Consider the following 13,054-nt stretch of genomic DNA (forward strand, 5'->3'; position numbering starts at 1 on the left):
ACACAGTACAAAGCCCCTTTGGTTTCACTGGGGTTTTGTAAGGCACACATTCAGGAAGCAAAGTGGTAGATACATCACTACTTATAAGTTATTTTGCTCTTACTTAATTTTTTGTTCGTCTATATTTTTAATTGTATCGAACCATGAAGTTAGTTTTATGACTGAAGTAAAGGAGCTTTAAAATTAGGTCTCTCAATGTTGTACGTCATTCTTAACATACAAACAGTTGCACGACCACATTGCAACATTCACTTTTACAGTTGCAAACCGGCACAGAGAGAACTCTAATGTCAGTTTGCACAAAACAGTGATATTGGAAATAAGCCATGGAGTGCACCAAAACATATTGTCCAGATGGTGAAAGCTGGAAAAGATTTGCATTCATGCAGATATGCAAGTACCCAAACCGACACAGAATGGCAAGAAGAACACATTGAAAGCACAATGTGGAGAAATGTATGAAATTCAGGTTAACTTGAGTGTAGCATGAGGTCTCCATTTCTCTTTGGATGGTCCCTTGGGGCTGAGAATGCTCTGATTCCACGTTCAAACTCTTCCACCGATGGGACAAGCTATCATGGTTCATTACGTGTGTGTGGAAGTCTTGGATTTAATTTGATCAGAATGATTTGACCCACTATCTTCTGTGAGCTCATGTAATTGCACAGCCTTGAGAATGTTTTCCTTTCCCTTGCATTAATTCTGTTTCTGTTTGTTGCTGATGTATTGAAATAAAATAAGCATTTGCCATTTGTATTGATGTGGCAGACAAGTGGGCTGTTTGTGTGTTGATGTGCTCTGACTGCTGCCTATGCCGGTCTCTATTTACTCCCAATTAAGAGAAACACCTTCACTGTGAGATTTTATAATGAAGTGATATGAAGCTGAACAAAATTCAATTAATAAGAGGGAAAATAATTATTATTCCTATTGTCAGATTCAAATTTATTTATCATATGTACATCAAAATATAGAGCGAAATATGTCATTTATGTCAACAACCAACACACCCAAGGATGTGCTGGGGGCAGCCCACAAGTCTCTCCACACCAAAATACATGCCCACAGTGTTTACTGGAACAATGCAGGCAGCAGCAGCAACAACAAAACAAAAGATAAGGTTTATAAACTCAAGAGATTTTGCAAATTAAGTTTGAAGTATTTTTTTAAAAATCCCTTTGATTTAACAGGAGTTCCAGGAGCAGGGATTCAAGGAACAATAGGGCGCCTCTTTCTTCCAAGTGGCCTCTTACGAGGTGCTGGTAAGTGATAATTTAGAAATGCATATACAAATTTGAAATATTAATTTAATAAATTTCACTTTAAAGTAACAGCCTGCACCTAACAAGGATTGCAAGTGAAATTTATGCTTAGAATGTACATGTTCAAAGATTTATTATCCAGTGCATAGATATCACTATATGCCACCGAGATTCATTTTCTTGCAAGCATTTGCAGTAAGTACAAAGAAACACAAAAGAATCAATGAAAAATGATACACAATAACATGGACAAACAACCAATGTGCAAAAGACAACTGTTCAAATACAAAAAATAAAAAACAAACTTATAGATAGATAGATAAATAAATAAATAAGCAATAAATATCAAGAACACATAATGAAGAAACCTTGAAAGTAAGTACATAGCTTTGTGGGAACAGTTCAGTGTTGGGGTAAGTGAAGTTATTCCCACAGGTTCAAGAGCCAAATGGCTGAGGAGTGATAACTGTTCCTGAACCTGGTGGTGTGGGCCCTGAGGCCTCTCTACCCCCTTCCTGATGGTAAGCTTCTGGTAAATGATGATTTAGAACTGCATATGTAAGTTAGAAATATTCACTTAATTAATTTTACTTTAAAAAAACTGCCACCAGATATCAAAGACTGCAAGCGAAATTTATGTTTGGTGTCAAAGATGTAAAATTACATTAATCAGATGCTGCTATTTTTAATTTCACCTCAAAATAGAGAAAATCTTTTGGTAAAAGAGAATGCATCCCTAAAATGATAATATGTATGGTTAATCACACATGTGTAGATCTCTGAGAATAATGAAAGAACTTGTTGGGTTTATTGGTTACTGTAAGTTACCCCTAGTGTGTGTGGGTGAGAAGAATAGCGAAGAAGATGAGGATATAGAGCTTTAACGGGCCAAAAAACTGTCTTTTATGTTGCAAAACAAGGAAACACAAGCTTCTATAAATGTGTAGTGGAGAGTATATCGGCAAACTGCACCAAGGCCTGGCAAGGAAACACCAACACCTTTGAAAGGAAAATCCTATAAAAGTTATTGAATTCCACTCAGTACATCATGGGTCAAACCCTTCCTATCACTGAGCACATCTACATGAAGTGCTGTTGTAGGAAAGCAGCATCCATCATCAGAGATCTCCACCACCCAGTTCCTGCTCTCTTCTCACTCCTGCCATCAACTAGAAGGTACAAGAGCCTCAGGACTCACACCACCAGGTTCAAGAACAGTTACTACCCCAGAACCATCAGGCTCTTGAATAAAAGGGGTTAACTACACTAATTTGTCCCATCATAAAATATTCCCACAACCAATGATCCCACTTTAAGAACTCTTTATCTCATTATCTCATGTTCTCATTAATTATTGCTATTTATTCACATTTGTATTTGCATAGTTTGTTGTCTTCTGCACTCTGATTGATCTCTCATTGATCCTGTTATGGTTACTATTCTATAAATTTGTAGAATATGCCCTCAAGAAAAATGAATCTCACGGTTGTGTATGGTGACAAATCTGTACTTTGATAATAAAATTTACTTTGAACTTCAAAACAGAATTTTCTATGAATGTTTTTCAATTCTATTATTTAGATATTATTAAAATCTATTATTAAAGGTGGATTGACCAAATGCTTCAAATGTTCATTCTATAGTTATAAAATATCATTCTTTAATGCAAATATAGGTGGGACAAAAGGTAGTTTGCAGAAGGAATACGATATAGGGAAGTATATGGTCATGCACTTCAGTCGAAGGAATAAAGTGGAGAATATTTTCGAAATAAAGAGCAAATTCAGAAATTGGAGGTACAATAGGGACTTGGGGTTCCTCATGCAGGATTCCTAAAGGTTTCTTTGGATGTTAGGTCACCAATAAGGAAGGCAAAAGCAATGTTAGCATTCATTTTGAGAGAACTAGAATATTAAGCAAGAATGTAACACTGAGGCTATATAATGCCTTGGTCAGATCACACTTGGAGTATTGTGAGCAGTTTTGTGCCCTTCTCTAAGAAAAGATGTGCTGACATTAGAGAGTGTCCAGATGAGATTCACAAGAATGATCCAATGGTTAATATGAGGCTGACTCACTGGAGTTTAGAAGAATGAGGGGTGATCTCACTGAAATCTATTGAATATTGAAGGTCTAGATAGGGTGGATGTGGAGAGAATGTTTCCAATAGAGAGGGAGTCTAGGACAAGAGGGCACAGCTTCAAAATACAAGATGGCCCCTTGGAACAGAGATAAAGAATTTCATTAGAGATGGTGGTAAAACTGTGGAATTCATTGCCACGTATGGCTGTGGAGGCCAGGTCATTTGGATATATTTAAAGCAGAGTTTGATAGGTTTTTGATTAGTAAGGACATCAAAGGTCACAGGGAGAAATCAGGATAATGGAGTTCAGAGGGATAATACACCAACTGTGATAGAATGGCAGAGCAGACTCAATGGGCCAAGTAGCCTCATTCTGCTCCTTTATCTTATGGTCTATATTGCCACCATACAAGGCCCTATTTTTATCAAACTCAGAGTACGTTGAGGAAAAGATATGCTTGTTTTGAGAAAGATAAGAAAAAGTTTGCTGAAAATAGCGTCTGACCCTATTTTACCGCTCTGTCTCTGTCTCTGTCTCTGTCTCTGTCTCCGTCTGTCTCTCTCTCTGTGGTTTGGCTCTTCATCTTATTCAGGATTCTTGTTACTTTGTACTGTTTGTTCTGAGTCAGAATGTTGTCAATAATTCTGAGCTAGAAGGATTTTTGAGGCATGACACTTATTGCAGATGTGTTCACTCAGATGGCCTCATTCTCCACAAGCATGCATATTTTGTAATTCAGATACAATCTACACAATAGTATTTCAATTTATTTTTTGGCTTTTTATGTGATACGAAGTTCAGCATTAGGTGACACAAAACCAGAACGTAATGTAATTGGAAATAGCTGCTGCTGCAAGTGTATACAAACCACTATATATTGAAGGCAAGTGGAAACAGTTCCTTCACATTTTACAAAATATTCCAACTGGCCAAATTCTCAATTTTAAACAACATTTATGACCAATTACTCAGCATAATTAAAGGTCGTAGACTAAGAGGAATACTGACAGAATGGATACCATATTAACTAAGAAATAGAGGAAAGAGTTTGTTTTCAATTTGAGGAAGTCTTGCACCTATGTTCCCAAGGATTTAATATATAAAGCACCATTTTGATGTGGAAACATATTGCTGGAGCTTTCAATGTCATGGGATCTAAATTCTTTAATTTCCTAGTCACCGCACTATGAGAATACCCTCACCGGACAGACTGCAGCATTTCAAGAAAGGGGCTCACATCACCTCTGCAAGGGCAAAAATGCTGGCCTTGACAACAATGGTTGGATTCAGAAAGTAATTAAAAAATTTTTTTAAAAACTTGAGAGCTTATGGAATAATTTCAAATTTTGCAGATGCTTAGAGATGAGCAAATGTAATAACTCTTGGATTTTTGTCAGAGGAATGAAGGGAAGCAAAATGAACTAAATGGTACAATTTTTCATGTTTTGGGTATTTATTATGGCTGATTAAAATATATGTGATTTTTTGCCTTATCAATGGATGATAACAAGGAGCTTATGCCAACCCTATAATGAAGGCCATGGACAGAACACTGATGCATAATCTTGTTTATTACTGAGTTCCATGTGTTAAAAAAGATTTGAGGCATTGGAAAGGGTGCAGACGAGTGTTTTGTTTCGATCCAGGATTGTGGGAACAGAATGAGGCTGCAATTTCCATTGTTAGAACCAAAGGGATTATATTGTGATGCTAAAATTGTGAATGAATTTGATAGAATAAATAACTTTTTAAATGGGAGACACATCAGTGACCAAATAATACAAGGTTAATATGATTGGCAAATGAATAAGAAGCAATATGAGGAAATATTTCTTGCAAATTAAGCTGTTGTACTGAATAAAAGTGTGATAAAAGCAAATTCAAAAGTGACATCTGAAACATATTTAGACAAATGCCAAAGTGAGGGGAAAAGTTACTACCTAATGGAAAAAAGAAAGCGGAGTTATTTGACAGCACGTATAGAGCTTACAGAGAAACATCACAAAATGCTTTACGAGAGTCAGTGCTTATTCTTTTTTTGAAATTGTAAATCTGTAAGTCAGCTTGTATTCAAACCCATGCGAATTATTCTTTTATTGAGGAACCTTAACAACCTTAAACAAGGCAAGCTGTTCTTCCTTGGTGTTGGTTCATCCCTTGCACCTAAAATCAGTAGATGTGTGTAGCAGATGAACAAGGTCATAAAAGCAAAACAACAAAATATTGCAGTGAACGTAGACAACACAAGACAACAACAGATGCTTCAGCCCTCCTGTATTTGTACTGACAGTCATGCCTTTCTAACAACTACACATCTTTCATGCAGTCTTTACCCCTCCGTTCCCTGCCTGCTCATGTAAATACCACTGAAACATTGCTATCATGTCTGGTCCCACCACCTCCACTGGGAGTATCATCCAAGCATTTCAAAGTTCAAGTTCCCACATAACTCTCCTTTAAGCTTTCCTCCTCTCATCTTACAGTGACATGGTATTTCCACCATGGGGAGAAAAGACTCTGCCTATCAGTCTGGATGAAAGGCCTTGGGATACTGCTTTAACCCACTGAGTCCCTCCAGCACCGTTCCACGTTTTGCTCCAGTTCTTAGTATACATATTCTGTTTTGTCTTCGGCTATCTTCGCAGTGTATGGCTCTCATAATTTTATATACATCAATCAGATTGCTACTCGGCCTCTGATGCACCAGACAAAACAATCCCAGTTATTCACATCAAAGTTGCTGGTGAACGCAGCAGGCCAGGCAGCAACTTTGATGTGTGTTGCTTGAACTTCCAGCATCTGCAGACTTCCTTGTGTTTGTGTTTTTAAAATCCCAGTTATTCCAAGTTCTCATTGCAAATACTCTCTGATCCGGGCACCATCCTACGGACATCTTTTGCACCCTCTCTAAGGCCTCCATATTAGACTCTAAGATAATGGAACAGTTTCTCCAGTCTATTCCTGCAGTATTAATGACTGAATAATGGAACCAGTCTTCTGTATCCTACCAATTATCACATCCTTCCTAAAAATCCCAAAAATAGACACAATAGTCCAGCTGAGGCTAAACCAGAGTACTGCAGCGGTCATACAACTTTCAGGGTTCTATAGTTTCTGATATATAAAAAAATATAGATCCATGGCTCGGGTCCTTTTAGCAATAACAGTATCGATGAGAGTGTTTCAAAACCACAGCAAACAGCCGTCAGAAATATGCAGAGTTGGAAGATGGTGATAGTTTAATCTTTAATCTTCCTTCATCTCTTGGTGCAGTACTTTAAAGAATATAGCTCTTGCAGTGCTCATCCAGCCATATTTTAAGTGAGGCAACACACACAAAATGCTGGTGGAACGCAGCAGGCTAGGCAGCATCTCTAGGAAGAGGTATAGTCAACGTTTCGGGCCGAGACCCTTCGTCAGGACTAACTGAAAGAAGAGATAGTAAGAGATTTGAGAGGGGGAGGGGGAGATCCGAAATGATAGGAGAAGACGGGAGTGGGAGGGATGGAGCTCAGAGCTAGAAAGCTGATTGGCAAAAGGGATACAAGGCTGGAGAAGGGAGAGGATCGTGGGACAGGAAGCCTAGGGAGAAAGAAAGGGGGAAGGGAGCCCAGAGGAAGATGGAAGAGGAAATAGTAAATAAATAAATAAATAACGGATGGGGTACGAGGGGGAGGTGGGGCATTAACGGAAGTTGGAGAAGTCAATGTTCATGCCATCAGGTTGGAGGCAACCCAGATGCAATATAAGGTGTTGTTCCTCCAACCTGAGTGTAGCTTCATCTTGACATTAGAGGAGGCCGTGAGGCAACTGTTTTTGCATACCTTGACCCTTCCAGGCTGGTTCCAAACCATATATGCGTGTACATAATTGTCTTGTGGGAGTGTCTTCCTCAGCTGTACTGTGGTGGTTCAACAAGGCAGCCCACCATCACCATCACCTGTTCAGCTATGACGGATGGGCAATGAATGTCAGCGATACCCAGATCTCAGACACTAAATTGAACATTTTATGACACTGCATATCGTTCCCTGGGACTTGACTGCCGGCACTGACCACTGTAACTGTCTCCCTCTCCTCCGTCCTACTTTGCACCCGCCCCATCAACGTTTACACTGCGGTATGAATTGAATCCACTTCCTTCATCCCTACCATTTCTCTCTGGTCCCACGTAAGTTTCTGCTTTGAATTGGCCATCAGTATCTGTTGTACCAGCAGTGCACACCCTGCTGAGGTAAATGCCTGGTGATAATGACACTTGAAATCTTGCAGCCAATGGAGCTATTGTAGGCTGCATTCATGTGATAGTCAGTCAGCATAGAGGCATGAGTCTGTGTATGTCTATAGTTGGTGAACCGATCATTGTGTTTCGCTCATCTCATTCAGCTTCATTAATTTTATTATCAATGTAATGCATTTTCTGTAAAGCTTTGAGAAACAAATCAAATGACTGGATTACGCCAGACTGCAACTGGCAACTTGGTGCAGAACAGCCATGAATGTTCCTGAATCCTGCCAGGAAGTTTGGAAAACATAATTAATAACAAATATGAAAAATACAATATTGAATATCTTTGGTACATAGGTAAGAAACTTTAATGCAGAAAAGGTGTCACTAATGTTGCATGCTATGATACTTGGAGATCAAAATCGATTGCCTGCCTCACGGTGCTGGTCAGGGGAGCATGACTGCATCTGATTAGCCTTGCAAACTAAACTATGTATGGTGCGCCCACCAACTGTCACTCACGGGAGTATTCACTAGTCATGAGCTCCCCGTCTGTGAGTGCCCCTTTGACAACGGAGACTCGCGAGCTGAACTATCACTCGCGAGGTTGTCATTCACCACTCTTCCCACCTAGCATTGGACCTGTTGTCACTTTAGCCTAACGGAGATTCTGGTATATCTACATTATCTGAAGAAATCACAGGCCAAGGGCTCCACCACCTTTTCAAGGTCACTTGGAGATGGGCAACACTTACACTCTGAGCCATGACTTGCATTCTGGGTTTGAAGATCTGGCTTTGATGCAAAGCTCTGGTTTTCCAAAACCCCTTTTCCTTAGACATCATTTCAGCGCCCCTGAAAGCTATATAATTCCTAACCACCTGCCCATAAAATATATCGTCTGCATTCCACCATATTAGAACAGCTTGACCAAAGTGGAAAAGCTAAGGTGGCTGTTATCATGAGGTATAGGGAGGGAATTCTACTCTGGAAAATGAAGGCATAGCTGCTACTGGTATGCCATAAAAATCAAGGAAGCAGGAGAGGCCTGAGTTGGACATGTGCTGAGATGTTTGAAAGTTATATGACTGGAGGTTACAATGACAAGGAAGAAAGCCAGTGAACATGTCTGAAAGCAAAAAAAAAGGATTTTTAAAAAACTAGAATAAATTTTACTTTATATTCATGATAGCTTGAGAACAAATAATTTAAAATTGATCAAAGAACTATAATTCACCCTAAACTAGATTAGGTTATCAAGGGAAATGGAATTGCTACATTACCGAAATATGATCAATCATCCATAGAGACACACTCAATATGTAACTCCTTTGAATAATTTGTCAAGTAGAATCAGCAGATTTTATCTGGACATTGATCTTATCTGGAAAACAACTGAAAGTAAACAACGTGGTCAAAGTCTGTAGCATCATCTTATTTTCTGAAATTATCACTAGCTCGTTGGACTGGATTTAATACTGGGTCACAACCTTGTCCTGTGACAAAGTGCGTAGACTTGTATCCTATATAGTTAAATAAGAAATTTCAATAGGTCTAAGATAATGGTTAATGGCTCCAGGCCTATACTCGCTGGAGTTCAGAAGAATGAGGGGGATCTCACTGAAACCTATTGAATATTAAAAGTCCTCGATAGAGTGGACGTGTACATAGTGTTTCCTGTAATGGGGGAATCTATCACCAGAGGGAACAGCCTCAGAATAGAAAGACATCATTTAGAATAGAGGTGAAGGTGTTGAATCAGTAGAATTCGTTGCCATGGACAGCTGTGGAAGTCAAGTCATTGGGTATATTTAAAGCAGAGGTTGATAGTTTCTTGATTGGCAGACCTTCAAAGGTTGTGGGGAGAAGGCAGGAGAATTGGTTTGAGAGGAATAATAAATCAGCCATGATCGAATGGTGGAGCAGACTCGATAGGTTGAAAGGACTAGTTCAGCTCCTATGTCTTACAATCTTATGGTCTTACAATGGAAATTTGTTCCATTTTAGAAGGAAATATTGCTCACGTTATGTAGCTGCTTACACAAGATATCAGGCTGTAGTACCATTGCAAAACTTCTGTTAATATTTTCAAAAGGTATAAGATATTTTTATGGAGCAAGCAGTGATGAATGCTAAGCCATGATTATATAGAACCATAGAGTACATACAAAAGGAAAGGCAGATGGAAATTGTTATAACAAAACATTACAGTTAAAAGTATACATCTGACACATAGATTGCTTTACTCTTAAAATTTTACCATTGTTTGAAAAGAATTGTTTACAGAACTAATTCAGTTCAGGATATATGTTTATTTTAAGTAGCGACTTGATTTGTGCATTGCACAAAGCTGATCTGAGTGTTGCATGATGTGTAGAAAATGTTTTTACACACACACACATGCACAAATGATTGGAAATCACAGTCTAATCTGTCCTCCAAGCAACTTTGGAAACATCAAGATGACTAGAGTCCACATGTTGTAGAATATCAGTTAGGCGAAGTTTCTAAGTGAAAGTATTTGTAATGCTCGTAACTTCTCCATCATGTCAGTTATATTTTCCCCTCTTTAGCCTGTACCTTGTACCAAAGCAGATTAAACTCCACATCCTGTTTTATTTCAGGAGTACCTGGCCAGATTCCAGGGCAAGCATATCCCTACAAGGCTGCGCCTGGAGCTGGACTTCTTGGTAAGATTTTTCTGTTTTACTTAGAAAGATTTTTCTTCCCCTTCATTGATTGTGCTCTGAACCTATTTAATGTCAGGTTTCATGAGCAGATTCCCCATTGTGGGGTCTGGGGAACTTCAGCAAGGTCATGCTCCAGCATTGTGGAGTTCAGTGGAGGAGTGCACTGACAGAGTCAACATATGGAATCTTCTGCAAGTTAGGGATCTCCACATTCAGATTTAGTGCTTTGAACTTGCATAAGTACCTGAATTTGTGATGGCAATTGCCAGCTGTTTGCTGTAGAATTGCAGGCATTTATCACCCAGCTGCAGTCCATTACTTGCACTGACATGGACTTATTTAGTTACTCGCTGTTGTGGAACTTTCATCTGATCCGAAGATTTTACAATACCAACTAACAATTATTCTATCTCCCACATCTGTGCATGTCAACTCAATGATTTATTTGGAGTGGCCCTGTGGGAAACAGTACCTCTGTTCTTGTCGTGTTCTTCTTCACAGAGTGAGAGCAGCTATTGAGTCAGAATTTATTAACACTGTCTTATCTGATGCGATGTTTGTTGTTTTGCAGCAAAACATAAATGACTAAATAAATAGTGCAAAATAAAAGAATAATGAAGTCGTGTTCATGAGTCATGGGCCACCCAGAAATCTGATAATGGATGGGAAGAAGCTGTTCCTGAATCATCGCGTGTGGGTGTTCAGGCTCCTTCACACCCTCCTCAATGGAGTAACAAGAAGGGGGCATGTCCCTGATGGTGAGGGATGCCACCTTCCTGAGGCACTGACTTTTGAATATGTCCACAACAGTAAGCGAGCTGGTGCCTGTGAGGGAGCTGGCTGAATCTACAACCCTGTGGAACCTCTTGCAATTCTGTTCATCGAGCCTACACATCAGGCTGTGAGGCAATCAGTCAGAATGATCTCCACTAAACATGCAAGGGTTTTTGGCGACTTCTCAGATCTCCTCAAACTCCTAAAGGAGCCACTAGTAGGCCTTTTTCGTGATTGCAAACAATGACAGCAAGGAATTTGAAGCTGTCTACCCTTTCTACCACTGATATTACTTGTGTATGTCTCCCATTGCTATCTGAGATTTTACTATGTTGATTCATTCATCCTTCCTGAATTATGTCCACAGTATTAGAAAACTGTGTCAAAATATGAAAACAAAAAAGTCTATTTTGCTTTAATTGCATGCTCACCTTAAACAGCATCAGGATATTCAATGTTTTCCAGAGGAATGAGTATTCTTTTACGTTGCCTCCTACATTCATACTTCTGTGAATCACATTGGTTCAGTTCCTCATGTTATGGGTGTGATATTAATGTTATAACAACAAGTGAAATATATATTTCATCTCTTGCACAATTTTGTGAAATTTTGATTAATTCAAAATTCTTCAAAAAGCTTTATTTTTAACAGGGTTTTTTTTTTGCCTCTTTAGGTGCTGGAGTTCCAGGGGCCAGTGTTCCAGGTGTATATCCAGGTATGTGCGAGATGCTGTCTTGATGTGTGCAGGTCTTTTACATTGAGAATACCACTCCTGTGGCTCATTGACGGAGATAATCCTGGATTTTCATGTGATCTTGAAAATTGTCCTTTTTATTTTGTATTTTCATTGAAATACTAAGATTATACCGAGGGGTTCATGATGATATGAACACTTTTGCAAGGGCCAAATTTATTTTTAGCAGCTTTTTATTTCATTTTGTTTTGAATTTTTTTTCACAGCTTTCCGAAGCTGGAAAACATTCAATCCTTTCTGCTGCTGATATTTATGTAACCCACGTTTTGTTTGAGGGGACAGTAACTGGTAAAAGTTTACAGGTTTATTCCAATTGACAACATTTGAAATAGTGCAATATTTCCTTCGTAAGCAAGTTTGCTCAGCTCCTGAACTCCAGCCATCCTCATTGATTTCATATATATAAAATGAGTGGAATACTTTGGAAAAGCAAAAGAAAAAGCTGACAAGACAACTGACAGTAAATGGAGTGCTGATCCATATAGTTAATCAAAAATTAAAGAAGGACAAGGAAAAATCCTATACAGCCTAACATTGTACTCAGCACTATGTCATCTCGACAAAAATGCAACCAACTTCCCAAGTTCTTTGATATAAATTGCAATCTGTTTGATTCTGTATTTATACACACTATTGATAAGTCTAGGCTCAGAGAAAATGTGCCTTGCAAACGCATTTGATCACATTCTTCAGAGGCCCACAATCTCTCCTCACTCTGTGCATATGTCTCCTGTTGCCTTTCAATCAAAATGAAGAATTTCTTTCTCCTCAGTGAGACAACTTTCATGACCTATTTTACACAGCAGCATGCTGCAGACTTGGGCATCATGGCATAAAGCAATCACTGCCGTTGAGAATGATCTGGAGGCCAAAAAATACAAATGACAGTGACCTTCATCTCTTCGGGAAGGGAAGGCCTTCCATGGGCATTGTTGTGCTTGCACAATTCAACATGAGTCATCACAATAAAAATGCCTAACCTCAAGCCATCCCTTCCTTCCCTTCGGAGAGATATAGGACCTCTCCCCTGTATTGATTGTCCTGAAGCCACGAAGGACTATGATTAAAGCATACATATTGAAGGTCAGCTCCAGTTCTTCCTTTTCTCCAATGCCCCAAAATCTTTGCAATGTGTCTGACTACAATGGCTTCTGCTTTAACCATCTTCCTGACAACCCGATTGACAAACACAGAGTTTATCCCTGATGTTCAGCTCTGTTCCTCTGGGCTTTGCCCAAAGTCTAGTGGTTTAATTTAGGGG

The 13,054-nt window shown here is 39.0% G+C and overlaps 1 protein-coding gene across 16 annotated transcripts in view; it reads left to right on the plus strand.

Annotated features, from left to right (window-relative positions):
- Positions 1 to 13,054, plus strand: part of LOC140187721 (uncharacterized) — a 241,503-nt gene that overhangs the window by 41,475 nt on the left and 186,974 nt on the right. For 15 of the 16 annotated variants that reach the window (XM_072243320.1, XM_072243319.1, XM_072243332.1 and 12 more), the window contains exons 2-4: positions 1,191 to 1,262; positions 10,199 to 10,264; positions 11,713 to 11,754. In XM_072243320.1, coding sequence (XP_072099421.1) covers positions 1,191 to 1,262; positions 10,199 to 10,264; positions 11,713 to 11,754 — 180 coding nt within the window. The remainder of the gene's footprint in view (positions 1 to 1,190; positions 1,263 to 10,198; positions 10,265 to 11,712; positions 11,755 to 13,054) is intronic. The other variant, XM_072243330.1, reaches the window with a different exon arrangement.

The sequence above is a fragment of the Mobula birostris genome, chromosome 25 (assembly GCF_030028105.1).
Source record: "Mobula birostris isolate sMobBir1 chromosome 25, sMobBir1.hap1, whole genome shotgun sequence".
NCBI lineage: Eukaryota > Metazoa > Chordata > Chondrichthyes > Myliobatiformes > Myliobatidae > Mobula > Mobula birostris.